The following is a 27203-nucleotide window of genomic DNA, read 5'->3' on the forward strand; positions in this document are numbered from 1 at the left end:
GATCCTGGGATCCTGGGATCCTGGGATCAAGTCCCACATCAGGCTCCCTGCATGGGGCTTGCTTCTCTCTCTGCCTATGTCTCTGCTTCTCTCTCTGTGTCTCTCATGAAAAAATAAATAAAATCTTTCTTAAAAATTAAAAAAAAAAGATTTTGAAGACTAGTTTTGAGAAAAAAGAATGTAAGTTATCTTATTAATAATTTTTATACTGATTACATATATGATTTCAAATAAAATATATATTAAAATAACCTCCTCAGATTTGTTTTTACTTTTTCAAGTAATTAAAGTTGTGTATGTGGCTTGCATACATGGCTTGCATTATGTTTCTATTGGACGACACAGCTCTAACAGATACTTCTCTATCACAGCTCTAGATAAGAACAAGAGCTGAGTGAGCCAGGAGAACAATGGCAATTACTACAGCTCTCCTTTTTAAAGGAGAGAACACTTGCTTTACAGTTTAATGAGACTGAAAGGAAAGAAAAGTTTCACCATCCACTGCTGGCATCTTCTGTGTCACAACTACACTTGTACTCATCTTTGAGCAAGATCCTCAAATTGATTCACTGTTAAAAACTCCTTGGGGACCCAAAAGAAGGGCGAGGATACAATACTAGGACCAGCCCAACTTTCAGAACTATTCATTTCCAACCACTCCCCTTGATTAGTTTCTCAGAGAACAAACAGGCCTGGAATCTGCCTTCCTGCTCCCCCCCCAAATCCCCTTGCCTCCCCCCAACACACTTAAATTCCTCCCATTCTTCAAGGTATTTCTGTAGCTCCCTCTAATCACTTCACTCCTCACTGGCTGCCCCACATCACTGAGTTCCTGCACACACTTTTATCTGTAACACAATTTGGCAACTATGCTTTTTGTTAATAATTCCAGGTGACACCAGAATCCAAATGGGGCATTTTTATGCCTGTCATCACTCCAGGACTGGTTTTCCTGGTAATATTTTTAGAAGATATGGCTAATAGTGTCCGCTTCATCCTTTGGCCTAAATTATATAAAAATGTAAGGTAATAATAACTCCATAATAATAAATCCAATAATAACTCCATTATTCTCCCAAAGTATTTTCACACTAAAGATCTCATTTAAGCACAAACAGAATCCAGGTCTAATTTACCAATTTTATGCCTCTCTGTTTCACAATGTATAATAATCTAGGGACAAAGTGAGGGATACCAATCACTGGTACACACCACACAAAGTCTTGTCTCAAGCACAGAATTGTCTAAATGAAGCACTCCCTTTATAAAAGAGAGCTGTCATTATACAATTGCATTTTATGCCATTACTAACTTTTTACCACTTCGCATGGGAATGCGTATTTGTATGACAGTAAAAGTGATTAAATAACTAAGTGGACCTTGTAGCAAATGAGTTATTTCTTTGCTGCCATTATGTCTAATTCACCAAACATTATTCAGTCTGAAGGCTTTTTAGAATCCTAAGCAGCCAAGATCATTTTTCACCTCATCATCCCATTATCCATAATGAGAAAATACTTCTGAATGTGAAGATTACTCTTTCCAAAGATCTCTGGTGAACACTCCTATAGACAGTAGTGAAATCTATTAACTATATATTTTGCTCACAGCAGAAAGATGATAACGGATGCCTACATAATACTTGCAGCAACTTCCAAGAGTCAGATTCCTTCCAGATCAAAAGTGGGCCCTTGGAGATGATGTTACTGAGGTAATAATGGCTGACCACCTCACCACCTCTTATTGTGTGACATATTAATGGACTTCAGATTCACACCCATAGTGTTCTGGAAGAAGTCAAGTGGAGATCTAGCTCGAAATTTCCTAAGGAATATGAGTACATCCAACTAGACTTAGCTTGATTCCACAGCTTTAATAACATCTCCATGTGCTTTACTTCTACACAGGGCTTCCAAATCCATTTAATCAACAACAATCTGAAAGGTATTATTATCCCCATTTTTCAGATAGGGAAAAGGAGTTTCCGTGACAACCAGTGATTCGCACAAGATCACAGATGTGGTTAACAAGAGAGCCAGACCCCATGCCCACGGTTTCTGAATCAGATGCTGAGGGAAGAAAAGTTCAAGGAATAGCTGAAGAGAACAAAATTTCAACATCTGTTTGGCCAGTGGCAATTTTGTGACTTTGTGGAAGTCATCTCACCAAAATGGATTGGACCAGACAATCATTACAACTCTATACTACCTTAATATTCTAAAAGTTCTAGGGATCTAAATTTAATTCCTGATTTTACATTTGTTCACTCTAGTCCTTGCTCTAGACTCTTGACACTGTTTCCAAAGTTAGGTAGTTTGGGTCTCTGCTCCATTTTTTGCTGTGTCCAACAGGATCCCAATATCTCCATTTGCCCCAACACAGGCCAAAATGTTTAATACAGGCCAGAAAGTATATTCATATTTAAGATTTCTGAGTCTATGTGGGAAGAAGCAAAGGAGGCAGATTCGCCTGGGGATTCCCAGAACCCTGTGGTTAAAAGGTAAAGCCAAATTCATCCTTCCTTATTCAAAAAATGGATTTCAAATAGATTGAAAGTTGCTTCAATAATAATCCTTATTATTATAGATTTAATAAATTATACAGATTTCAAGAAATACTTGCAGGATGGGAGGCTCCTGTCCTCTTTTGGAAAATAAGCTCGGAAACATCACAATCATGCATCAGATGATGTAGGATGGGTATCGAAGTATATCCACTTGTGTTGAAAAGTGAATGTTTCGGTCAAGATAGATGTCTGTCCCTGGTTGATTTGAACATGATACATCTATTTTTTATAGAGTTAAAAATGCCTTTCTCTTCAGTTGTCCCTACAAAACTCTAACCAATAATTCATGGAATTGCTTGCCCCCCAAAGAGAGATGCTGTATCACCTTAAATATAAACTCATGAAAAATTTAGGTGGTAGATAAAAACCAATCACAACATTATCCTTTCTCTCTCTCCTTCCTGTCTCTCTCTCTCTCTCTCCAAGCTGAAGGGAAATTTTAGTAGCAAGTCTTGAATGCAGTATAAAAAAGAAACAAATTGCTTTATAGGTCTTAATTTACATCTGTTTGTCTTGTTGTCTTTTCTTCTGTAGCACTGGAAATGCAAGCAGAAGCCCAAATATGTTCAGGATTCAGAGTTGAGTTTAGACACCATTCCAGAACTGGAATTAGCATGAAAAAAAATTTAATTGTATCCATAAAAAGGAATGTAACCCAGAACTTGAGGGGAAAAAATTTTTTTTGAATAATCACTTGGTATGGTCCTATGCCTCTAAGCAAAACAGAATTCAATCTTCCTAAAAGAGATGAATATGCCTCATGTACCTAGGGATGGAAAATTGATCTTCCTATTGCTTAATAATGCAATGCCTAGAAAGGCAATATGCTTATAGAAAGCAAATAGGGCTTGCATTCCTAAAACACAGGTTCCAGGCTTGGCTACAACTTTTACTAACTGGCTGTATTGACTTAGTAAAGTCACTTAATCTCTCTGAGCCTCATTTTCTTCATCTTCATTACAGAATTTTCATTACAGATTTTTTTTTCTCATTAAACTTTTGTTTTAATGGGTCTCAAAATTCTGTGACAGATTTTTGGTCAAGTTGTTTCCATTAAAAAGTACTGATTTTAAAAACTAATAACTTAAAACTGCCACACACGCACAAAAAAAAACAAAAAACAACAACAACAAAAAAAACAAATGGTCCACAAAACATTCTCCTTTCCTTCTGAAGGTTTTACGATGCATTGTTATCATTAACCAGTCTTTTACTATTAAACTTAAATGGCCAATTGACACAAACAGTTCTGAGACCGTTCTTCCACCACTGATTAAGACTGGGGTGGCAGGTATTGGGGATAATATTCATTTAGCCTTCTGAGCTTTCTGGGCAGACTTGGTGACTTTGCCATCTCCAGCTGCCTTCTTGTCCACTGCTTTGATGACACCCACAGCAACCGTCTGTCTCATGTCACGAACAGCAAAACGGCCCAGAGGAGGATAGTCAGAGAAGCTCTCAACACACATAGGTTTGCCAGGAACCATATCAACAGTGGCAGCATCCCCAGATTTCAAGAACTTGAGACCATCTTCCAGCTTCTTTCCAGAACGACGATCTATCTTTTCCTTCAGCTCAGCAAACTTGCAAGCAATGTGAGCTGTGTGACAATCCAGCACAGGTGCATATCCAGCACTGATTTGGCCTGGATGGTTCAGGATAATCACCTGAGCTGTGAAGCCAGCTGCTTCCATTGGTGGGTTATTTTTGCTGTCACCAGCCACGTTGCCACGACGAACATCTTTGACAGATACGTTCTTGACATTGAAGCCCACATTGTCCCCAGGAAGAGCCTCACTCAAAGCTTCATGGTGCATTTCAACAGACTTTACTTCAGTTGTAACATTGACTGGAGCAAACGTGACCACCATTCCAGGCTTAAGAACACCAGTCTCCACTCGACCCACTGGGACAGTACCAATACCACCAATTTTGTAGACGTCTTGGAGAGGCAGACGCAAGGGCTTATCAGTTGGAGGAGTTGGTGGCAGAATGCAATCCAGGGCTTCAAGCAGTGTGGTTCCGCTGGCATTCCCATCTTTACGGGTGACTTTCCATCCCTTGAACCAAGGCATGTTAGCACTTGGCTCCAGCATGTTGTCACCATTCCAACCAGAAATTGGCACAAATGCTACTGTGTCAGGGTTGTAGCCAATTTTCTTAACGTAGGTGCTGACTTCCTTAACGATTTCCTCGTATCTCTTCTGGCTGTACGGTGGTTCAGTGGAATCCATTTTGTTAACACCAACAATTAGTTGTTTTACACCCAGTGTGTAAGCCAGAAGGGCATGCTCACGGGTCTGCCCATTCTTGGAGATACCTGCTTCAAATTCACCAATACCAGCAGCAACAATCAGGACAGCACAGTCAGCCTGAGATGTGCCTGTAATCATGTTTTTGATAAAGTCTCTGTGTTCTGGGGCATCAATGATGGTCACATAATACTTGCTGGTCTTGAATTTCCACAGGGAGATATCAATGGTGATACCACGTTCACGTTCAGCTTTCAGTTTATCCAAGACCCAGGCATACTTGAAGGAGCCTTTTCCCACCTCAGCAGCCTCCTCAAATTTTTCGATAGTTCTTTTGTCGATCCCACCACATTTGTAGATCAGATGGCCAGTAGTGGTAGACTTGCCCGAATCTACGTGACGACGATGTTGATGTGAGTCTTCTCCTTTCCCATTTTGGTTTAGGTTTAGCGGTGGTTTTCATGACACCTGTGTTCTGGTGGCAAACCCATTGTGAAAAAGTCATTACAGATTTTTACTGTAATCTTCATTACAGTAAAAACAATGGCTTTCAAAAAGCCCTAATGAATTAATAAAGGTAGGCATTGAGCACCAATAGCTGATAAATAACACACACACACAAAAGAAATACTCAGATTATGAATTTACAAGGAAAAATAAACCTGATTCTGATGAAGCCTCAAGATCTAACTACCAATTTACAGGAAAAACAGTAGACAAGAGGACCATATTAAGCCATACTGCAGGAATGCAATCAGTAAAATTCAGACTATAGGAAACATTATAAGATAGACAACCCAGTGTCTTTGACAATAGAAAAAAATAGCAAGGAAAAACAAAAAGACAGAAAAAGAGGAAGAAAATATACAACAAAAAAGACTTATGGAACATACACAAATCTGATTTGGATTCTGACTCAAACAATTGTGAGAAAAAAACTTGTGGCACCTCTAGCTTTCACTCAGGGATAGAGAGCTACATAGAACATCATTCTCATCATACTTAAAACAACAACAACCAAAATATATATATATAAAAAGCCAGACAACTACATTAATGATTTTTTTTCAAATCCATTGGAAAATGAGGTCTCAGGGCAACCAGCTGGTCTAAAACACAAGGAGGGACAGATGCCTGTAAGGAGAAAAGAGATGTGGCCATTCGTGTACCTGGGGTAAATGCCACTGGATGGACATCTGTGAGAGAATTCAGTGAGAATAGTTAATATAATATTGGCAAATCAAATCAAACATTATATAAAAGAATAGTACCTCATAACCAAGGAGGGGTTTATCCCAGGAATACTGATTTGAAAATCAATCAACATGATTCACAATGGTAAAGGAAAAAAAGAAGAAGAAACATCATGTTTAATGGCAAAAAAACTGAATGCCCTCCCAATGAGTTCAAGAGAGGAGTATCCTCTCTCACCACTTATTCAACACCAACTGGATGCATCATGCTGGGCACATTCCAACCAACTCAATAAAACAACAAAAGAAAACCAAGGCTTACAAATTGGAGAAGAAGAAAGAAAACGGTCTCCATTCATATATGACATGATTGTCTATATAAAAAAAATAATAAATTATACACCAAAAATACCTCCTAGAACCAGTATAGGAGTTTGGCACCTTTGCAGGATACAAAGTTGATTCTACATATTGGCAATGATAAATTAGATTTCAAATTTTTTTTAAAAATACCACTTATTGTAATAGCACTCCAAAAATGAAATTTAGTTTCATATATGTCATATATGTGAAATATCTGCATGGTGAAACATATGAAACACTAAAGAAAAAAAACAAAGAAGATCCAAATAATCACATTCATAGATTGGAAGACATAGTATTATTAAATTGCCAATCCTTCCCAATATGATCTATAGATTTAACAGAAAATCACTGGTATACAGTAACTCTCTATACTGCTTTTTAAATTCTTCTGTAAGTCTAAAATTATTGCAAAATAAAAAGCTTTTGAAATTTATAATTAAGGAATCACTATTAATTGGTTTTTAGATGAGATGAAGGTATTGGGGTTATGTTTTGAAAACTCCCCACCTAAGAGACATAGATTTAAATTGTAAATAATTGGAAATTCTCTAAATGGCAGCCATCACAGAATTACTTGTTTCAGACAAGAATCATGGATGCTAAAATTAGTGAGTGAAAGTATTATGAGAAACAAGACACTTGAAGGGTGCCTGGGTGGCTCAGCAGTTAAGCGTCTGCCTTTGGCTCAGGGTGTGATCCTGGAGTCCCTGGATTAAGTCCCACATCAGGCTCCCTGCATGGAGCCTGCTTCTCCCTCTGCCTGTGTCTTTGCCTCTCTCTGTGTGTCTCTCATGAGACACAAATAAATAAAATATTAAAAAAAAAAAAGAAACAAGACACTTGAATTGGCTCAAATATCTCCCCCACAAGATACTTATTAAACACAAAGAGGATGATAGTAACTTTTCAGCTAAGTAACCTGGCAAACATTATCTTAAACAAGTACCTCCTGATACGATGTACAGAGAAGGACACAGTACCATTGCTAAGGACTCCTGCCAAAAATGCATAACCTGAATCTTAATCATGCAAGAGCATTTATTGCATAAAACTGTACTAAAGGACAGTCTACAAAATGACTGGCCTGTACTCTTTAAAATGTGGAAATCATGAAACACGGAGACAGACTGGAAGGAGACAAATGATATGGGATTCAAAAGCAACATGTGATCCTGGGTCAGATCCTGGATCTGAAAGAAAAATTGTCTTTGCTGTGAAGGACATTAATGGGGCAGCTGTCAACATTTAAATAAGCTTTTATTTTTTTTTTAAGAGTTTATTTATTTATTCATGAGAGACACAGAGAGAGAGAGAGGCAGAGACATAGGCAGAGAGAGAAGCAGGCTCCCAGTAGGGAGCCTGATGGGAACTCAATTCCAGGACCCCAGGGTCACAACCTGAGCCAAAGGCAGACGCTCAACCACTGAGCCACCCAGTCACCCCTTAAATAAGCTTTTAGATTGGCTAACAGTGTTGTGTTATTTTAATTTCTTGATTTTGATCACTGTATAAGGGTGCTGTTTTTCAAGTATCACACAATGAGGTGTTGGGGGAGTTTACTTTCAAACAATTCAAAAAGAAAATTATATATACATACATAATATATAAACACACATAGTGAAATATTAGAGAATATTTATTGTATTTATAGAGTATATTATGTATTTAAAATGTTTTATTTATATATTTATTAATATATACAGAAAAAATGATCAAGCAAATATGTTAAAATGTTATCTTGTGAATACACAGGAATTTTTTACACTATTTCTGTAACTTTTCTAAAAGTCTGAAATTATCCAAAATAAAAAGTTTTTAAAATTAACAAGAGATAATAATAACATCTTGAGTCCATGGCCTCCTCTATTTCCAAAGAGCTTCTGTCTATCCCAGAAGAAAACTGACTCTGTCTTTCATCCATTAGACCATCCCAGCCATCTGACTTAAAACAACACGAATTAGATTTGATGGCCACTGCACAGACTAGACTTTGCTAGCTCATGCACCTCGCTCTACTTTCTCTGCAACCATGTCTGACAAACCTGATATGCCTAAGATAGAGAAATTCAATAAATCAAAATTGAAGAAGACAGAAATGCAAGACACAAATCCACTGCCTTCAAAAGAAACAACTGAACAGGAGAAGCAAGCCAGTGAATCGTGATGAGGCATGTGCCACCCATATGCACTATATATTCCACAAGCATTGACTTCTTGTTTTGCTTCTCTCAGTATGTATTCCTCCTCCTAGCTGTTTAACTTTATAAGATGCAAAGAGGTTAGATCAAGTGTAAATGACTGTGCTGCCCCTCTTCACATCAAAGAACTACTGACAACCACAGCTTGTGCCTCTCCCATCTGCCTGTCTGGCTGGCAGGGAAGGAAAAGTTCCTGCATACTGGTGAAAGAAGGAGCTAGGTGGGACAACAGTGAGCAAAACCCAAGCAAAAACCAAGCTGGCCTAAGGTGCCCTGAAAGCTGTAAAATGTGGTTTAACCAGAGTGCCACATTTTTGTTCAAATGATTTTACTGGAAAATCATTTTTCATTTGCAAATTAAAAGTTTTAAAACCAAAATAATAATAATAAAAAAACCCCCGCAAACTTACTATCTTATAGATCGGCAGATCAGAAGTCCAAAATGACTCTTTGTGGGATACAGTCAAGGTTTCAGCAGAGCTTGAACCTTCTTTCCTGGAGGCTCTAGGGGAGAATCGGCTTCCTTGCCTATTCCAGCTTCTAGAGGCTGCCTGCATTCCTTGGTTCATAGCCCCTACCTCCATCTTCAAAACCAGCAGCATAGCATCTTCAGATCTTTGCTGACTTCCTCTTCTGCCTTCCTCTACTTTAAAGGACCTTTTGACTTCAGATGAGACCCACCAGGATAATCCAGAATAATCTCTGTCTCTTAAAGTCAGCTGATTAACAACGTTAATTTCATCTGCAACCTAAATTCTTCCTTGCTATGTAATGAAATATATTTACAGGTTGTAGGAATGAGGACGTGAACTTCTTTGAGTGGCCATTAATGTGCCTATCACAGCTACCCTCTGCCTGGAATGCCTGGAAAATGTGCCCTATCCCCCAAACCCTTCTGGCTAACCAGATCCCTAAATCATAATTCTTTCAGAAACGTGTCCTTAGCTAGTTGGAAATGTTATAGTGATTGCTCCAGATCTAATTTCCTTAACACTCCCATCCTCAATAAACTTAACGATGTTACTTATCTGGTAAGTTTTTGTTTGTTTGTTTGTTTGTCTGCTTGCTGGCTTATTGTACAGCCTTCCTTTCTTTAGCTGTTATTATCATTGTCTGATTGAGTCTATAAATTGTAAGGCTGATGCACACAAGCAAAATAAATGTCACTGATAAGAAACACTTTCTAATGCCCACCTTAAATTGCCTTTGCTGAAATGTAATCATTTATTCCTAACCTCACTTTGGAAGCAACAGAAAAGCAACTAGTCAATATCCACCATAAAAACCTTTTAGATTTAGAGTCCTTCTAATGCCAGACAAACAAACAAACAAACAAACAAACATAATATGTCAACCAACCAGCCAATCTAGGACAAAGGCCAGTCAAGTTGGTTTTTGGAGTTATGGAGTGATATAGTCAAGCCCCAAGATACATAGCCATCCACAAACATGACCTATATGATATCTTCCACTTTTCCTTCTTAGCCAACATACCCTTATTCCATCCTTGCCTATTTCCTCAAGTTCTCATCGTTTAGGCTGCCTTCCCTTAGTTCTGATTCCTTCCTGACTTCTTTATGTAAGTTGAACTTGGACCTGAGCTTGTTTCTTCTTCAAATGACAAAATCTTGTTCATCTTTCAAGATTCTTCTCACATGATCCCTTTCCCCACCAAGAACAATTAGCCATCTCTTCTCTGTGTTCCCACTGGATATGCCAGGGATTCATGACTCTAATATAACAGTTAACTTGTGGAAATTGAAGTTCCTTCTACATCACCGTCAGCTTTGAACTCAACTCTGGTTACTGGACTGCGAATACCAAGGAGGCGGCTATTGTGAGTCACATTTGTTGTTTTTTCAATAAGTCAGTCCTCCAAAATTTCTCCCTACCTCTTTGTTTATTTCTTCTATTTTCAGATCAATTCCCCTTTGCCTGGAAGAATTCTGACTCAGTGTTGGAATCCTTCAACACTTGGTCTTTGGTCCTGTTCTCTCAGTATGTATTCCTCTCCTAGTAATTTTAGCCATTTCCTCAGTTTCAATGGCTATTTTTATGCAAATCACTCCCTCAGGTACATCCCACCCAGAACTCTCCTCTGAGTTAAGTTTATGCCATCCATTGTCTTCTGAAGATCTTAAGGAAACCTCAAACACTTGTTCTGAACAAAACTCAGGAACTTTTTCCCTGGGTATGAGAACTTTTGGTCACCTTCTCAGCACCCATTTCCTCCTTCCTACAGCAGCAACATCCTGATTTCCTTCAAGGACTTCACCTCTCCTACCCTTGGCCAATCTAGTCTCCACAAGAATGACCTCATCCTCATCCACAACCAGGGGTAGGCAGTGATTAACCTAACCCAATCCACATATCCCATCCCCCTAAGCAGGGTGTCTCTTAGCCTATGGGCACGTAATCCAATCAGAGCAAAGGAGTCACAGTGATGCTTTAGCTGGGATCCTAGAGAGAAAAGCCCACTGTACTTGGGCTTTTCCTGTACTTGGTCATCTGAGAATGTGGTCATCTTGCTACCCCAAGCAGCCAAAGAGAAGCTGAGCTGAGACTTAGATCCTTGTCATAGTTTGGCCCCTAAATAAGTCATGCCTAAAGCTAGTTTACCCCCCCCCCCCTTTTTTAATCTCATTTCTGTTAGTCAACTAATTCTCCTTTAGTTTAAGCCAGTTTGTATTAGTTTAATGAAGAACCTTAACTGATACTCTCTCCCTACACCTGACCATCCAGAGTCCCCCAACTCAGTGAATAGCATCATCATCCATTCAGTTAAGAAAGTCAGACACCTAGGAGTCATTTCAAATATCTCCTTGTCCCTCACTTGCTGTAGCCAATCTGTCACCAAGTCCTGTCAATTAGAGGTCCTAAATATTTTTCAAATCTATTTATCCCCATCTTTATTGCCGCAACTATGTTTTGCCTAGACTACAACAGCCCATGAACTGCTCTACCCTCACTTACCTTCCTTCCTCCAATCCATCTTCTACACTGCAGCCAAAATGATCTCTTTGAAGTGCAGAAGTGCTAATTCACCACCCTGTTTAAAACAACAATTTTCCATTGCTTTTAAGACAAAGACAACATTCCAAGCTCCTTCACATGGTTTCTCTACCTGGCTTCCCCCAAAAACAGCAGAATACAAAAGCCTGCCTGTGTTGTTTTATTTGGGAATTGACCCCAAGAAATAGGAGTCATGGATTAGGGAAAATGAGTGAAACAGAGAGGGAGGAAATAAATGAGCAAGTTGACCACCACTGGGAGCAACTGTGATCAATCCAATGGGAACTTCTGAGGGACTCTGGGGAGTGTATTTCAGAACTGTTTACCAGAGACAAAGGGGAGAAGCATTCACTAATCAACTTTCATCCACCAGTGGTTGGGGGTTGCCTGTAGGCGCTAACTACTGGACACTTATGAGCTGCTCACATGTGATTACCAGTGGTCTCTTTATAAGGACCCCAGGCACAGTTGGAATGAGGTCAGCATAAAAGTGGTGGGAGTTGGTATGGCACTGTCCACCATAGCCTTCACTGAAATAGAGGCCATGAGATAATATAGTACAAGTGTCTGATACCATGCATAGTCTGGCCTCTATCTCCTCTTCCAGCTTCCTCTTGACCTCTTTTATTTTATTCCAACCATGCTAGTCTTATAGCTTCTGGACTCCATGTGTTCCCACCCACCACAGGGCCTTTGAACATGTTATTTCCTCTGCCTGAAATGCTCTTTCCTTCCTTTTTGTCTAGTTCTATTATTCATCAGAACTCAACTCAAGCATCACTTTCCCTGATAAGCCTTCCCTGATTGTTAACGCTACCATAATGAGCACTCCCAGCATCATGTGCTTCTCCTTTGAGGCACATATGAAAATTTCAGTTGTCTACCTATGTGATCATTTTAGATTGTCTGACTCCCCCTGGACTATCCACAACATTAGGAAAACTATAGAATCCCCAGCATTAGTCTGGTATTTGGTACATGTCAGGCACTCAATAAATCATAATTAAAAAGATAAACAGATTTCTCTTTTTATTCCCACTAGTATCTGGAACAAATAGGTGCTCAAATATTTTTAACATAGCTAAATTATTAATGGAGCTAATGTTTTCAGAAGTGTTACTTTCTGATGGAATTTATTTAACTTTCACCAAATTGTATTCTATCTCTTAAAACTGCTATAGTGAGACTCTTCGGTGGGAAGCCAGACATTGTTTTTTTAAGACAAATATATTTTTTAAATGTGTGATACCTATAAACAGCAACTGGATTCCCCCAGAAAGAACAGCTGAGAAAGAGAGAAAGAGAAATCATCCGTGTAGATAAGAAAGCTTCACTGTGGACCAAGACAGGAATGCTACCTAAAACAAATGGGTATAGGTTATTGACCACAAGAAGAATAAAATTCATTGGTATGTGAAAACAAACTCCCAGAATCACTCTGAGCTCTCCCTTTTAGCCAGCACCATCAATTATGATTATTAAGTGCCTGCTTAGCTGCTGTGCAGTAGAAGAGGCACAGAGGTTTGGTAGCTAGGCAACGGTCTGGAAACTCAAAGGGTAGGAGTTGTGATGCTGGCTCCTCCATAAAAGTGATAAGTGGCCTTGGGTAAACTCCCCTGCCTTGTTTTCTTCATCTGAAAAACAGCATCACCAGTCTGTCTTTCTGCATTGAGGGAAACAAAAACAGAGTGAATGAAACACTGCAATTGTAGGAAAGTGAGTTTATAGGGCCTGGGGAGTGAAGAACGCATCAGGAGACCAACTTTTCAACTGAATTCACCACTTTATTACTAATGGGTTGAGCCTAAATAGTCTGTGCCTCAGTCTATCCATCTGGAATGATTTATAGATAATGGTCAAGTTCTGATAGAAAACACAAATTAAAATGTGGGTCTTCCTTTCTGTAAGACCTCTCCCCCAGAGTCCTCATACTTTCTCAGCTACCCCTAAACTAAGTACGTCAAAGGCAAATGTCATATCTACCTGAGTCACTAACAAGCTCCAGCACCTAGCCCAGTGTCTGGTGCACTGAATGAGCTCATTGATTATTTAAATTATACCACCTATTTAAATGGGGATAGGAGTTTATATAACCTTAAGTGAATCATTACTAGTCTTGAAGAAAAGAAAGTCCACTGAACAACTTTAAAGGAAATGGCCTAAAGATAAGTCCATGCCAGGTCATGAACAGCCATGAAAGAGATTACATTTTGACTAATTCTTTTTCATTATTTTTACTATTATTTAGAACAGTCCCAAATAATATAGTTATAGCCCAACAGCATTCCTCTCCCCAAATATAACTGTCATTTCTGTAGAGTAAGTTTTAAAAATGTTTATATATTATCAAAATTAAGTTTCAAAATGAGCTACAGTATCTGGAAAAAGAGGATAATAATATTTCACAGAAACTAATTGGAAACTTGTTTTGAAATAAAGTAGTTATTATTTCCATCATGGAGAGATGAAAGTACGGAGATTTCCTTTTATCTCACCCAGGCTAGTATCTTACATTATTTATTCAAGCTAAAATTAAAACCTGGCCAAATCCTACTGAGGCATTGCATATCAGTTAGAGATTATTCTTCTGGAAATGAACTTTTGTTCACAAATTTCATTATGCAGTTACAAATGACTATTATTAAAATGTAACATATAAAACTAAATTGTCTTTTTTTTTTTTTCCTGGCTATGCACAAGGTCCACTTTCCTATGCAGTATTATTCTTTTCTTCTGGACTTGGCAACATGCTGTACCTCTGCCCATTGCCTCAGCATCCAGAAAAATCTTACAATACCCATTCCATTCACATGAGCCCCCCTTAATGCTACTTTTTATTGTTCCATCCCTTACAAGGAACAGACACCAAGGAACATTCTCTACCTCGTGACCTTGCTAAGGCCCAGTTTCATTTTTTCTTCAGGCAAAGCGATTACCTACAAAAACATATCTGGAATGTGGTGTCAACCTACTTGCAGGTTTCTGAATGCCTAATCCTTTCTTGACCATCCCCCAGGCCCTGTCACATCTTACTCATTTTGCTTAGAATGTTCTTCCTTGATTGTCCAACTCTGACTTGTCCTTCAGGTCTCAGCTTAGAAGGAACTTTCTCCATAAAGATTTCTCTGATCTATGTCCAAGCTCCTAGGTCAGGTACAGCCTCTGTGTTGCCATGACACCCTGCACCATGTAGCACTTGCAACTTTTTTTTAGTTGGTTCTACCTCACCCTGGATTGTAAGCCCCACGTGAGCAAGAGTAGGTCCTACTGGCTCACCATTCATTCACCAGTGCCCAATACTATGATAGGCAGATAGCAGTTAATCAATAAGTATTTCATGAATTTTGGATTTAGATCCCATTCTGGTATTTGGCCCCTAGTAAAACCAATCTTCTATCTGAATCTCAAAGAATCCTCACTATCTTCAAGCTTTCCCAGCATTAACTTTGTGGTTCACCAGAGTTCCCCTTGGTTCTTTACCATGAGAACTCTAATTTCTCTTCTGTTCATTTCTTTTTACTCCTGGAAGGTCGTGTCTAGCACACCCAGGGTCTTCTCTTCTGGTCAATCTGTTTCAATCATGCTCATTTAAAAATTTCAGTTTTTAAACCTGGTCCAACCTTTTCAGTTCTCAACACCCTATATCCTATCTACTGCACATCCAGGCCACACTTTACTTTCTTTCTACCTCTAGTCAACTCCTTAGCTCTCTCTAGCTCAACAAGAATAAAATTTAGTATGCATTTGTTAAGGGAGCAGGAAGACTAAAAATGAATCTAGGCACTGCATGGATTGTTGTACAAGACAACCATTTTAAGAAAAATTCTAACCTCAGTTTCTTGTACATCTACACTACCTGTGCTCTTGATCTTGCTCAAATTTTCCCTTTGTCCCAGGACAGTAACACGCTGCTACTTCCTTTCTTAATAATAGGAGGCCCAACCCAATCCTGAGAGTCCTTTTCCAATCAATTCAAACTAGCTTTTCCCTCTGCATCATTGCTGTCAATAGCTCCTTTTTTCTTCATAGGTTTCTAGATTTATTGTTTATTTGTTTGACTCTGATGAAAGATATAAATAAGGGTAGATTTTCCCAGGGAGAAGTCAACTAGGTCATTTTTGTAGTTTGCCTAAAGACTATCTTGGTTCACATCTTTGTTCCAAGTAAAAAGTGAAGCTAATGAATATTGCTTACCTTCACTCTTCTTGTTTGTATTGTTTGACATATGAGAGAATCAATAAATAATATCCCTCTCACCCCTTTTTATGTTAAGAATCTACTGAGAAACAAGACACAGGAGACAAACAGAAATCAAAGCATCGGCTTTATTATTATTACTCATAAAACTCATCAGAAAATTTGCCTTGACGTCTGAGCACAAATAGACTTGCTAAACTGCTTCTCAATTGGACAAATTTATGCACCAATCACAGTCATCACTACACTGCTGTAGGACCTCCCCCAACCAGGCAGTGGCTACTTCTCTAAGTTTCCAACATGTATCAGTATCCTGTAGAAAGGAAAGTCCAAGATTTAAGTTTGTTTAGTTCTTTCTCCAGTCAGAGAAGGCCAAGAATGTAATGGCTGCTATGCCAAAGGAAATCTGTTATAAAAACATAAAGGCAGGGGGATGAAGAATCCTTCCATATAGCAACCAGTCAAATTTTTAATGGTCCTGTCAAAGATTCCAATGGTCCTAATATGGCCCACAGATCTGATAGGCTCAAGGTTCCCTTGGTGATTGCAAATTTATCTTTTCATACTGCTATGAAACAATATTTTACGATTCCCATGAGGGAATTATGGATTTGTTTGGCCTCATCTGGGATAAGTTTCCCTTTATTGTTCAAACTCAGCTAGAAGGCTCGGAAATGGGTATACAGGTCACTTGGATTATCTGATTAAGAAGAAAATCCTAAAAAAAAAAAAAGAAGAAGAAGAAGAAAATCTTTTTTTATTTCAAACCAGACTCTAATGAAAGTCTTTAATTACTTTTTAAAATTTTTTTAAAATTTATTTATTCATGAGAGAGAGAGAGACAGAGACACAGGAGGAGGGAGAAGCAGGCTTCATGCTGGGAGCCCAACGCAGGACTCGATCCCAGGACTTCAGGATCGTGCCCTGGGCCAAAGGCAGGCACTAAACCGCTGAGCCACCCAGGGATCCCCCAATGAAAGTCTTTATAAAATGCATCCATTCACTTTGCTCCTGCCATGAATACACTAAATGTAATTTAATTTTTTTGTTGATTTATGGTCTTTGAGATTCTCACATCTCATTGTTTATATCAAGTCTCACTATTTGACACTGGATACATATAAATACAAGATATAAAAAAATTAGATTGAATGTGCCCTAACCACAGGACAAACTATGGCTCAGCAGGAAACTCTCTGATGAGGTCAGAATTTTTAAAATATATTTGACAGATTATAGGAATATATTAGAAATGATGATGGTGGTGGTGGTAATAAGTACTTACTATGTTCCAGACACTATTCTAAGCCCTTTACGTATATTAAGTTGTTTAGGGATCCCTGGGTGGCGCAGCGGGATCCCTGGGTGGCGCAGCGGTTTGGCGCCTGCCTTTGGCCCAGGGCGCGATCCTGGAGACCCGGGATCGAATCCCACGTCAGGCTCCTGGTGCATGGAGCCTGCTTCTCCCTCTGCCTATGTCTCTGCCTCTCTCTCTCTCTCTCTCTCTCTCTGTGACTATCATAAATAAATAAAACTTAAAAAAAAAAAAAAATAGAAGTTGTTTACTCTTGGGGCACCTAGTGGTTCAGTTTGCTAAGTATCTGACTCTTGATTTCAGCTCAGGTGATGATCTCAGGGTAATGAGAGTAAGCCCAGATTCAGGCTCCACACTCAGTGCAGAGTCTGCTTGTCCCTCTCTCTCCTCACATACTCTCTCACTCTCTCTCCTCAAATAAATTAATTAAATGGTTTTTTTTAAAAAAGAAAAACATAAATTGTTTACTCTCAAATTCTACAAGGTAAACATTATATCCATTTTATAGATAAACAACTCATATTCAGACAGGTAAACTGACCTGCCCATGGTCTTACTGCTAGAGTACATGGAACAGCCAGGATTTGCCCTTGGTTGTGTGGTTCCAGAGCCCTCACTCCTAACTGCATACTAAAACAAGATAAAATGTGCATAGGAGTATTGAACTGAAAGAACACAACAGGAGGGTTAATCCCTCAACGTGCCATTGTGAAATATGCTTATATGAAATATGCTTAAGCCTTTCATCCACAAACTCAGAAACACACACACCCCTTATCAGCTACCATCAAAGTAAAAAAGATGAACCTAAAAAACACACTTCACTGCTTGGGGCAGATGATAAAACATTAACAAACAACAAAGAGAAAGTCATATATCACAGCTTCTGTTGTATTTCCATCTTCTGTATCAAGGAGAATGATCTTTAGATTCAGGAGGGCTGAATAAATGTAGTTTAGAAGAAACTGAAGTATGAGATAAGTAAGGTGATAGCAGGAGACCGTCTTACTGTTTTAAATGAGTTTGAGTCTCCAGGCCTGAACAAATTACATCCCAGAGTATGTAGAGACTTTGCAGATGTAATCTAAGAGTCACTGTCAGTAATCTTTAAGGAATCAGAGAGAATAGAAAAGGTACTGGGGTAATAGAGCCAGAAAAATAGTATTCCAATTTCTCAACATGTGGGGAAAATGTGTATCCCATGATTTATAGATATGCAAGCTTGATTTTGAAACATGGTAATATTCTAAAATGATGAGATAGATGATTTGTGAGTCCCCAGAAAAGGAAGTGGTGATCACTAGGAACCAGGGCAGATTCATTGGGGGAAACATAAAGATCCTACATGCCTCTTTTTTATGGGTCTAAGGACAAGTGACAGTAGGGTGCCATGCCCATAGGTAGGGATGTGAGAGCAACTTGGCTGAGGTTCCTATCACCCTGTGCCATCACTAGGGTTGATGGAGAGGATTGGGCTGGCTGATGTGTTCCCTTTGCTTTTTATTTATTTATTTATTTATTTATTTATTTATTTATTTATTTATTTATTTATTTATGATAGTCACACACACACACAGAGAGAGAGAGAGAGAGAGAGGCAGAGACATAGGCAGAGGGAGAAGCAGGCTCCATGCACCAGGAGCCTGACGTGGGATTCGATCCCGGGTCTCCAGGATCATGCCCTGGGCCAGAGGCAGGCGCTAAACCGCTGCACCACCCAGGGATCCCCCCTTTGCTTTATACTCCATGAAGCCACACATTTATTCAAAGAGAAACACCAGAGGGAGAAAAGCCTTCATATGGACAAGGAGATACAAATTTCTGTGCCTCCTTGCACCCCAATGTCTAGAGCAACAATGTCCACAATAGCCAAACTATGGAAAGAACCCAGATGTCCATCGACAGATGAATGAATAAAGAAGATGTGAGATACACACACACACACACACACACACACACACACGGTATTACTCAGCCGTCCAAAAAAAATGAAATCTTGCCATTTGCAATGATGTGGATGGAACTAGAGGGTATTATGCTAAGCAAAATAAGTCAATCAGAGAAAAACAACTATATGATTTCACTCATATGTTGAATTTAAAGAATAAAATAGAGGAGCATAGGGCAAGGGAGGGAAAAATAAAAGAAGACGAAATCAGAGAGGGAGACAAACCATAAGACTCAAACAAACTGAGGTTGCTGGAGGGGAATGGGGAGACAGGGTAACTGTAATGGACATCAAGGAGGTCACGTGGTGTAATGAACACTGGATGTTATATAAGACTGACAAATTACTGAACTCTACCTCTGAAACTAACAATACACTATATGTCAATTAATTCAATTTAAGTTTAAAAAAATAGTAAAACAAACAAATTCTGTGCCTCCCCAAAGCCCAAACAAGCTCACATCCATCTGCGGTTTATACTAATTAGGGCAAGCATATTTAGAAAATCTCTTAATTTTCTTGGAATCTGATGGATAAGACAGTATTTTTAAGGAAATAAATTCCTGGTTGACCACTCATACCAAAAATGCTTGAATTTATGAATCAATACCCTTCTGACTAGAACCCTTCCTTTCATGCATAGCTCACTTCCTCCTTCCATTAGGACTCTCCCCAGTGTTGCTTCCTTAGAGAAGTTTTCTCCAACCTATCTGATAGAAGACAGCATTTGCCCCCTATCATACTCTGGGTATCTTGTTTTATCCTTCTACATAATTCTTGTCATTATCTGATATCATACTACATACTCGAGCTCTTCCCATTATCTAATGTTGTATTATTATATATGCTATGATACATACGTGTGTCTGTCTCTGTATGTATGACTTGCAGAGCCAACAAATTCTATGTGAATGATGTCCTTACATTGTGTGGTAGCCTTGTCCTTTTGAATGTCAGCTCCGTGAGGGTGTGGTGAAGCTTGTCCTGGGAGAGGACTGACTCAGGGGATTGAGGGAGGCTGGATACAGTAGCCCTCTGTGTAACTGAAGAACCATCACAATGAAACAAGACAACAGTCACTGTTGTTCCTGATGTGTGAAGCGATAGGATATAGGTTTGGCTAGAGATGCAAAGCATACTCATAATTAGATAGATGCCTTCTGACCTTTGAACTCCCAATCTACTAGAGGAGATGTTCAAGGAGAGGCTACAAGACATCCTGGTCCAGATACTTTACTATTTGCCCAAAGGGGTGAGAAAATAGGTTGATTTATGGATTGCTTTTCATTCTATGTAGAATGACCTTATTTTCTGAACCCCAAACCAAGATCTGTGATCCTATAAAAAGATTCCTGTGTTGCTATTAGGTTTGAAAGACCATCTTGTAGCTATAGTGCTATTAGTCACCAAAATATTGAGTTTCTGGGAGATATCAATTATTAAAATAATGGAAAAATATTTGAAATTGGCACTTTCCTGAGAAACGGAAGATGTAAAATCACTCTAGGATAGGCATTTTTCTCTCTTTGAGTACTCCTATTTTAACCAAATAGAACTCCAAGAGTTCTATTCTTGGAGTTCACTCATTTTTTTTTTCTAGCACAGTTGTTTGGTTTTTATTTTTGTTTTTTTTTTAAAGATTTTTAATTTTCTAAAGTAATCTCTACACCCAGCACCAATCTCACAACCCCGAGATCAAGAGTTGCGTGTTTTACTGACTGAGCCAGCAAGTCTCCCACAGTTTTCTGAACCATGCTGTCTTCCACAGAAAAACTGAGTACCAAAATATAACGACCCTATTTTAGTTTGTTCAGATTTAGAAAATCAAGAAGCCCTTGGAAAAGCTTCTGGGAGCACAGTAAAATTCCAGGCCCTCCTACAGAAGCTATGCAACCCTTCCCTCACAATGTCACTTCTACCTTTGTGGGGAAACTGCAGCCTATGCTGCTAATCAAGATCCCAAACTATCCTAGTTCCTACAGCCTAGACCATAGTGGCTCCCCATCAATTCCCCATTTGGGGATTCTTTTTTTTTTTTTTAAGATTTTATTTATTTATTCATGAGAGACAGAGAGAGAGAGAGACAGAGAGAGAGAGAGAGAGAGAGAGGCCCAGGCAGAGAGAGAAGCAGGCTCCAGGATCATGCCCTGGGCCAAAGGCGGCGCTAAACTGCTGAGCTACCCGGGCTGCCCCCCATTTGGGGATTCTTGCACCAAGAGGTGGGTAAGGCAAAAGACTCCCCCCACCCCACCCCACTTTCACCACCCTTGGCCAAATCTGGACTCTCCTTTATCCATAGGAATCAGTCAGGCTGATTAAGATATTATAATTCCAAATAGCGGCACTGGGCTGGTATCAGCTGTTCCCTATTAGACACAATGTTCTTTTCAATAGACTACTTTGTTTCACACTGACAGTCATTTTTCACCCTGCATGGCAGAATTTCAAAGCCAAGAATCCTGTATTACACGGTAAACAAACAAAATTAGACTCAAAATTGCCTTTTTTGATTTTGATATATTAATCAACTCTTCAGGAAAGCTTCTAAACATTTTCAATTACAAAAAAAAAAAAAACAGGCTGGCAACATTTTCCAACTTCAAAAAAAATCAAGCTTAGTTAAAGGTTTGTTTTCTATTCCACTGATACTCTATATTACATATTTGCAACTGTTTCTGTTTTAGGACAGATTGATTAATGGCATCAGTTCTAAAAAATCCCACCACGTCCACAGGGGGAAAAAAAGTATTTCCATCTGTGATCTTCATTAACCAAGGCAGATCTACCTATTTTTGTGTGTTCCTTCTTGTTTCAGCTGCATCCTTGGGTCCCTGAGTATCTCTCAAACTATGGGCCTCATGATTGCCACTGAATGCTAATTGTGGGTCAGGTTGGGTACTCTGGTACTCAGAAGGAGAGTAATGGATGGAATGAGGCAGGGGAAAAGAGAAATCTTGACACCCCAGAGACCCAGCCTCCCTCCTGTACTTTAACATCTTACCTGACTAGGCAGGAAAACTGTCATTTGAACTAACAATGAAAAGATGTTGAAAAACAAAACAAAAAGTAAGATATGGTCAAAAGGGATGTGTACCAAAAAAGCATATTCTGGACAATTATATACTTAACAGATTCGACAATGATAGTAGCTAAAGTATTTAATTATGCCTACTCTTTCTTTCTTTCTTTCTTTCTTTCTTTCTTTCTTTCTTTCTTTCTTTCTTTCTTTTCTTTTTTTCTTTCTTTCTTTTTTGTTACTTTCTTTAAGAAGTGGAAATCATAGGAAGAATGCTACTGAGACAACTAAAATGTTTACACACCCTTCCCTAAATGGATTCTTTAAGAGCTTGAGAGGTGACTATAGTTAATAGTTTCAAGCATACTTGAAACTGCTAAAAGAGTAAATTTTAAAAGTTCTCATAACCAAAAACAAAGCAAAATAAAACCAAAAAATTTTAACTATGTATGGTGATGGATGTTAACTAGTCTTTATTGTGGTGATTATTTTGCAATGTATATAAATATCAAAGTATTGTTATAGGCCTAAAACTAATACAATTTTTGTATATTTTTTATTGGAGTTCGATTTGCCAACATATAGCATAACACCCAGTGCTCATCCTGTCAAGTTCCCCCCATCAGTGCCTGTCACCCAGTCACCCCATCCCCCTGCCCACCTCCCTTTCCACTACACCTTGTTCATTTCCCAGAGTTAGGGGTCTTTCAAGTTCTGTCTCCCTCTCTGATATTTCCCACTCATTTTCTCTCCTTTCCCCTTTATTCCCTTTCACTATTTTTTATATTCCTCAAATGAGTGAGACCATGTAATGTTTGTCCTTCTCCGACTGACTTACACCACTCAGCATAATACCCTCCAGTTCCATCCACGTCGAAGCAACTGGTGGGTATTTGTTGTTTCTAATGGCTGAGTAATATTCCATTGTATACATAAACCACATCTTCTTTATCCATTCAGCTTTCGGTGGACACCGAGGCTCCTTCCACAGTTTGGCTATTGTGGACATCGCTGCTATAAATGGGGTGCAGGTGTCCTGCCGTCTCATTGCATCTGTATCTTTGGAGTAAATCCCCAGCAGTGTAATTGCTGGGTCATAGGGCAGTTCTATTTTTAACTCTTTGAGGAACCTCTACAAAGTTTTCCAGAGTGGCTGCACCAGTTCACATTCCCACCAACAGTGCAAGAAGGTTCCCCTTTCTCCACATCCTCTCCAACATTTGTTTCCTGTCTTAATTTTCGCCATTCTCACTGGTGTGAGGTGGTATCTCATTGTAGTTTTGATTTGTATTTCCCTGATGGCAAGTCACATGGAGCATTTTCTCATGTGCTTTTTGGCCATGTCTATGTCTTCTTTGGTAAAATTTCTGTTCATGTTCATATCTTTTGCCCATTTCATGATTGGATTGTTTCTTTGCTGTTGAGTTTAATAAGTTCTTTATAGATTTTTGATACTAGCCCTTTATCTGATAGGCCATTTGCAAATATCTTCTCCCATTCTGTTAGGTTATCTTTCAGTTTTGCTGACTGTTTCTTTTTCTGTGCAGATGCTTTTTATCCTGATTAAGTCCCAATAATTCATTTTTGCTTTTGTTTCCTTTGCCTTTATAGATGTATCTTGCAAGAAGTTGCTATGGCCAAGTTCAAAAAGGGTGTTGCCCTGGTTCTCCTCTAGGATTTTGATGGATTTTTATCTCACATTTAGATCTTTCATCCATTTTGAGTTTATCATTGTGTATGGTGTAAGAAAATGGTCTAGTTTCATTCTTCTGCACGTGGTTGTCCAATTTTCCCAACACCATTTATTGAAGAGACTGTCCTTTTTCCAGTGGATAGTCTTTCCTCCTTTGTCGAATATTAGTTGAGCATGGAGTTGAGGGCCCATTTCTGGGTTCTCCATTCTGTTCCATTGATCTATGTGTCTGCTTTTGTGCCAGTACCACACTGTCTTGATGACCACAGCTTTGTAGTACAACTTGAAATCTGGCATTGTGATGTCCCCGGCTCTGGTTTTCTTTTTCAATATTCCCCTGGCTATTCTGGGTCTTTTCGGATTCCATACAAATGTTAAGATTATTTGTTCCAACTCTCTGAAGAAAGTCCATGGTATTTTGATAGGGATTGCATTAAATGTGTAAATTGCCCTGGGTAGCATTGACATTTTCACAATATTAATTCTTCCAATCCATGAGCATGGAATATTTTTTCATCTCTTTGTGTCTTCCTCAATTTCTTTCAGAAGTGTTCTGTAGTTTTTAGGGTACAGATCCTTTACCTCTTTGGTTAGGTTTATTCCTAGGTATTTTATGCTTTTGGGTGCAATTGTAAAGGGAATTGACTCATTAATTTCTCTTTCTTCAGTTTCATTGTTAGTGTATAGAAATGCCACTGATTTTTGGACATTGATTTTATATCCTGCCACATTGCCGAATTCCATATGAGTTCTAGCAATCTTGGGGTGGAGTCTTGTAAAACTAATACAATGTTGTTTGTCTGTAATAACCCTATAAAAAAAAACTTCATTAAAAAAATAAAGAGCTTAAGACAACTCCTGCTGTTAATTGCTAAAGTTTTTTGTGACCTTTAAAGCACTATCTTATTTATTAGTTAAAAATGACAAGTTATCAGGTTTTCCATAATCCCTGCAATTTGCAATGGGTGTCATCTATAAGAATATAAAACAACTGGAATACAGAAAATCTGTTCATGCAAAGGGCTTACAATACATGGTAGAAACTGGACAAAATAGTTTCCAAAATATGTTAGGAATACTGGAAATGTGAAAACAAATGTGATATTATATAATTAGATAAGGCTGTGTATATTACTACATGAGAATTTCATCTCCCTTATTAAAACTAAACAGAACTTAAAAGCTTTCAGCACTTGAAGAAGCTGCTTTTGAAGGGCATTGGGGCTGGTCAAGTGACCACAGGTCTGTCCTGTGATTTCTCTCTCTCTCTCCCTCCCTCCCTCCCTCTCTCTCTCTCTCTCTCTCTAGCACACACACACACACACACACACACACACACACACACACACACTTCTTGGTACTCCTTACTACAAATGAGACATACTAAGATTTTCTGGACTTTATTATTTTATTTCCTTTTTTGTAAGATGCATAAAAACAATCAAGCTTATAGAGTCTGGCACAATAGCTACATAACCCTCTTAGCCCCCACGAATATTTATTTTTATTCACCAAAGGACCTAGTGATTCAACATATTAGGCTGTGGGCCTCATGCATGCCATTAATGACAGAATTTGTAGTTGTAGATCTTGTCCTAGGATTTTCCAAAATTAGGAATGTCTCTCATCATCAACATTAACTTTACTTTGATTCTGTATATTGTGATGAGGAGGAAATTTTAGGATGCCAGAAGATAAAGACTCATAAAAGGATATTATGCACTTTTTATTTCCTATCAAATGCAAGGCCAAGCAGTATTTCAATATTATTCATATTACTTCCAGCATTCTGCCTAATGGTGAGAATTTTTTTATCATCCAGAGCTGGCATTGCTCAATTAAAGAGTGAGGAGTGGAAAGGAGTTTCACCCCCTACTGTTGAGTTTCTATAGCAATGAGTTAGAGGAAGATTTCCCAGCAAGTAGACAGAATCTTTAAAAAGGTTTTACTTGTTTATGGGCAGAAATCAAAACTACATAGTAATATCAAGTTACATCTTTGTTCTGCCTTATATGGGACAGGAAAGAACAAGTTTCCTCCCAGTCTCTCTCTATAGACATACCTACTAAAAAGTGCTTGGCAGGTAGGTGTTCAAAATTAATAAGCTTAAAATGGGTATTTTTAAAACTTTCTCTAGATATTTCTTATTTTCCTCCTCAATGTAGATGTACTGCAGCCTGTCTGCAGTGTCACCCTTAACTGAGACCCCATCCTCTGCATTCATGGTTTGGTCCCTAATGGGTCCAATGACAAATCTCTTGAAAAAAATACAACATTCAAAGAAGAGTTACTCACATAGTAAAGGGAGATACTATCATGTCAGTTAACTGTACATGGTAAGGGCATGTCAAGGGATGGTAGCAAAAATGGAGCAACGTATTCAGGAGTGAAATTAACTGAGGAAGATTCTCTAAAAGTGGTAAGAATTCCCTATGGGCTTGATCATTATCCAAATGCATTCATTTTATAAAGTGCCTATAAACCATAACCCTGGTGACTTACATGAATTAATTAACATCCATGTCTAGTAATCAGCCAGCAGAAAAATTAAATATATCTGAAATATATGTCAAATTATTTTTTTGTTTCATTTATCACAACACTAATCCCAATTCACATATGTTCAGTCTTCTAAAGTTCAGCTGCTATTACATGATTCTTGCTCATAACTTTAGAAAAAAGGAGGAAAGTACTTTTTAAGACATCTAAATTAAGCATTTTTATTAGGAAAGCAGTATGTCAGCTCAAAGGGGATAGCTACGCTAAGGTAACAAGAGGTCTACAGCATTCCTTGCATGACTGAGGTGATTCCTCATTCATGTTGGCCTCCTTTGGTGTACTGTGTCCCAGAATGAGGGTAACCAAAAAACTTAAAAGAAGAAAAAGAAACGGCAGCAAAAATGGAACTCTGTGAGATTAATTGTATCATTTAATATTTATATGATTGTTTCTAAAACACCAACTCAAGATATAAATAAGTGTCATTGGTTGAGAGAATTTTAAATACTTACCTTTATCAAGAGAGTGGTCATTGGCAAGTGAAACCACAGGAGGAGGCCCATGCCTGGTCCTAATGAGCAATTTCAGACTTTGGTTCATTTTAGCAACTACAATTGAAGAATACAAAGAAACCAGAATTATAATTACATAATTTTATATTGTATCAGTATATTTCTGCTGAAAAAAGAAAGCTGAGTAAAATTAGCTTAAATAATGTCTTTTATTATGTTAGAAAATAAGAGGTCCAGAGATAGAGTAGCTTCAGGGTGAGTTCACTTGGTAATTCATAGACATCAAGAAGGATCCAGGTCCTTTCCATCTGTCTACTAGGCTAATATAAGCATGATGGCTTCTCCCCTGAGGCTAGCACCTCCTCACAGTACTAAGATTGGCTTCTGTAATTCTGGGCAACATATACAGATGACAACAATCAGAGACAGAAGTGTT

General features: G+C 38.5%; 2 protein-coding genes across 19 annotated transcripts in view; one reads left to right on the forward strand and one right to left on the reverse strand.

The window, feature by feature from the left end:
• CDH13 (cadherin 13) overlaps positions 1-26833 on the reverse strand; it is a 1387059-nt gene extending 1360226 nt beyond the window's left edge. For 4 of the 18 annotated variants that reach the window (XM_049110659.1, XM_049110644.1, XM_049110666.1 and 1 more), the window contains exon 1: positions 26768-26833. In XM_049110659.1, the coding sequence (XP_048966616.1) occupies positions 26768-26818 (51 nt within the window). In that variant the 5' untranslated portion in view covers positions 26819-26833. Of the gene's footprint in view, positions 1-1608; positions 1728-26767 lie in introns of those variants that run through there. The other 14 variants (XM_049110651.1, XM_049110647.1, XM_049110649.1 and 11 more) reach the window with 8 other exon arrangements.
• LOC112650431 (thymosin beta-4-like) lies at positions 8407-8541 on the forward strand. The gene has a single exon (XM_035715883.1). It carries the CDS (start codon positions 8407-8409, stop codon positions 8539-8541), a length of 135 nt encoding a protein of 44 aa, XP_035571776.1.
• Positions 26834-27203: the final 370 nt, after the last annotated feature.

This window comes from Canis lupus, chromosome 5, assembly GCF_003254725.2.
Source record: "Canis lupus dingo isolate Sandy chromosome 5, ASM325472v2, whole genome shotgun sequence".
NCBI lineage: Eukaryota > Metazoa > Chordata > Mammalia > Carnivora > Canidae > Canis > Canis lupus.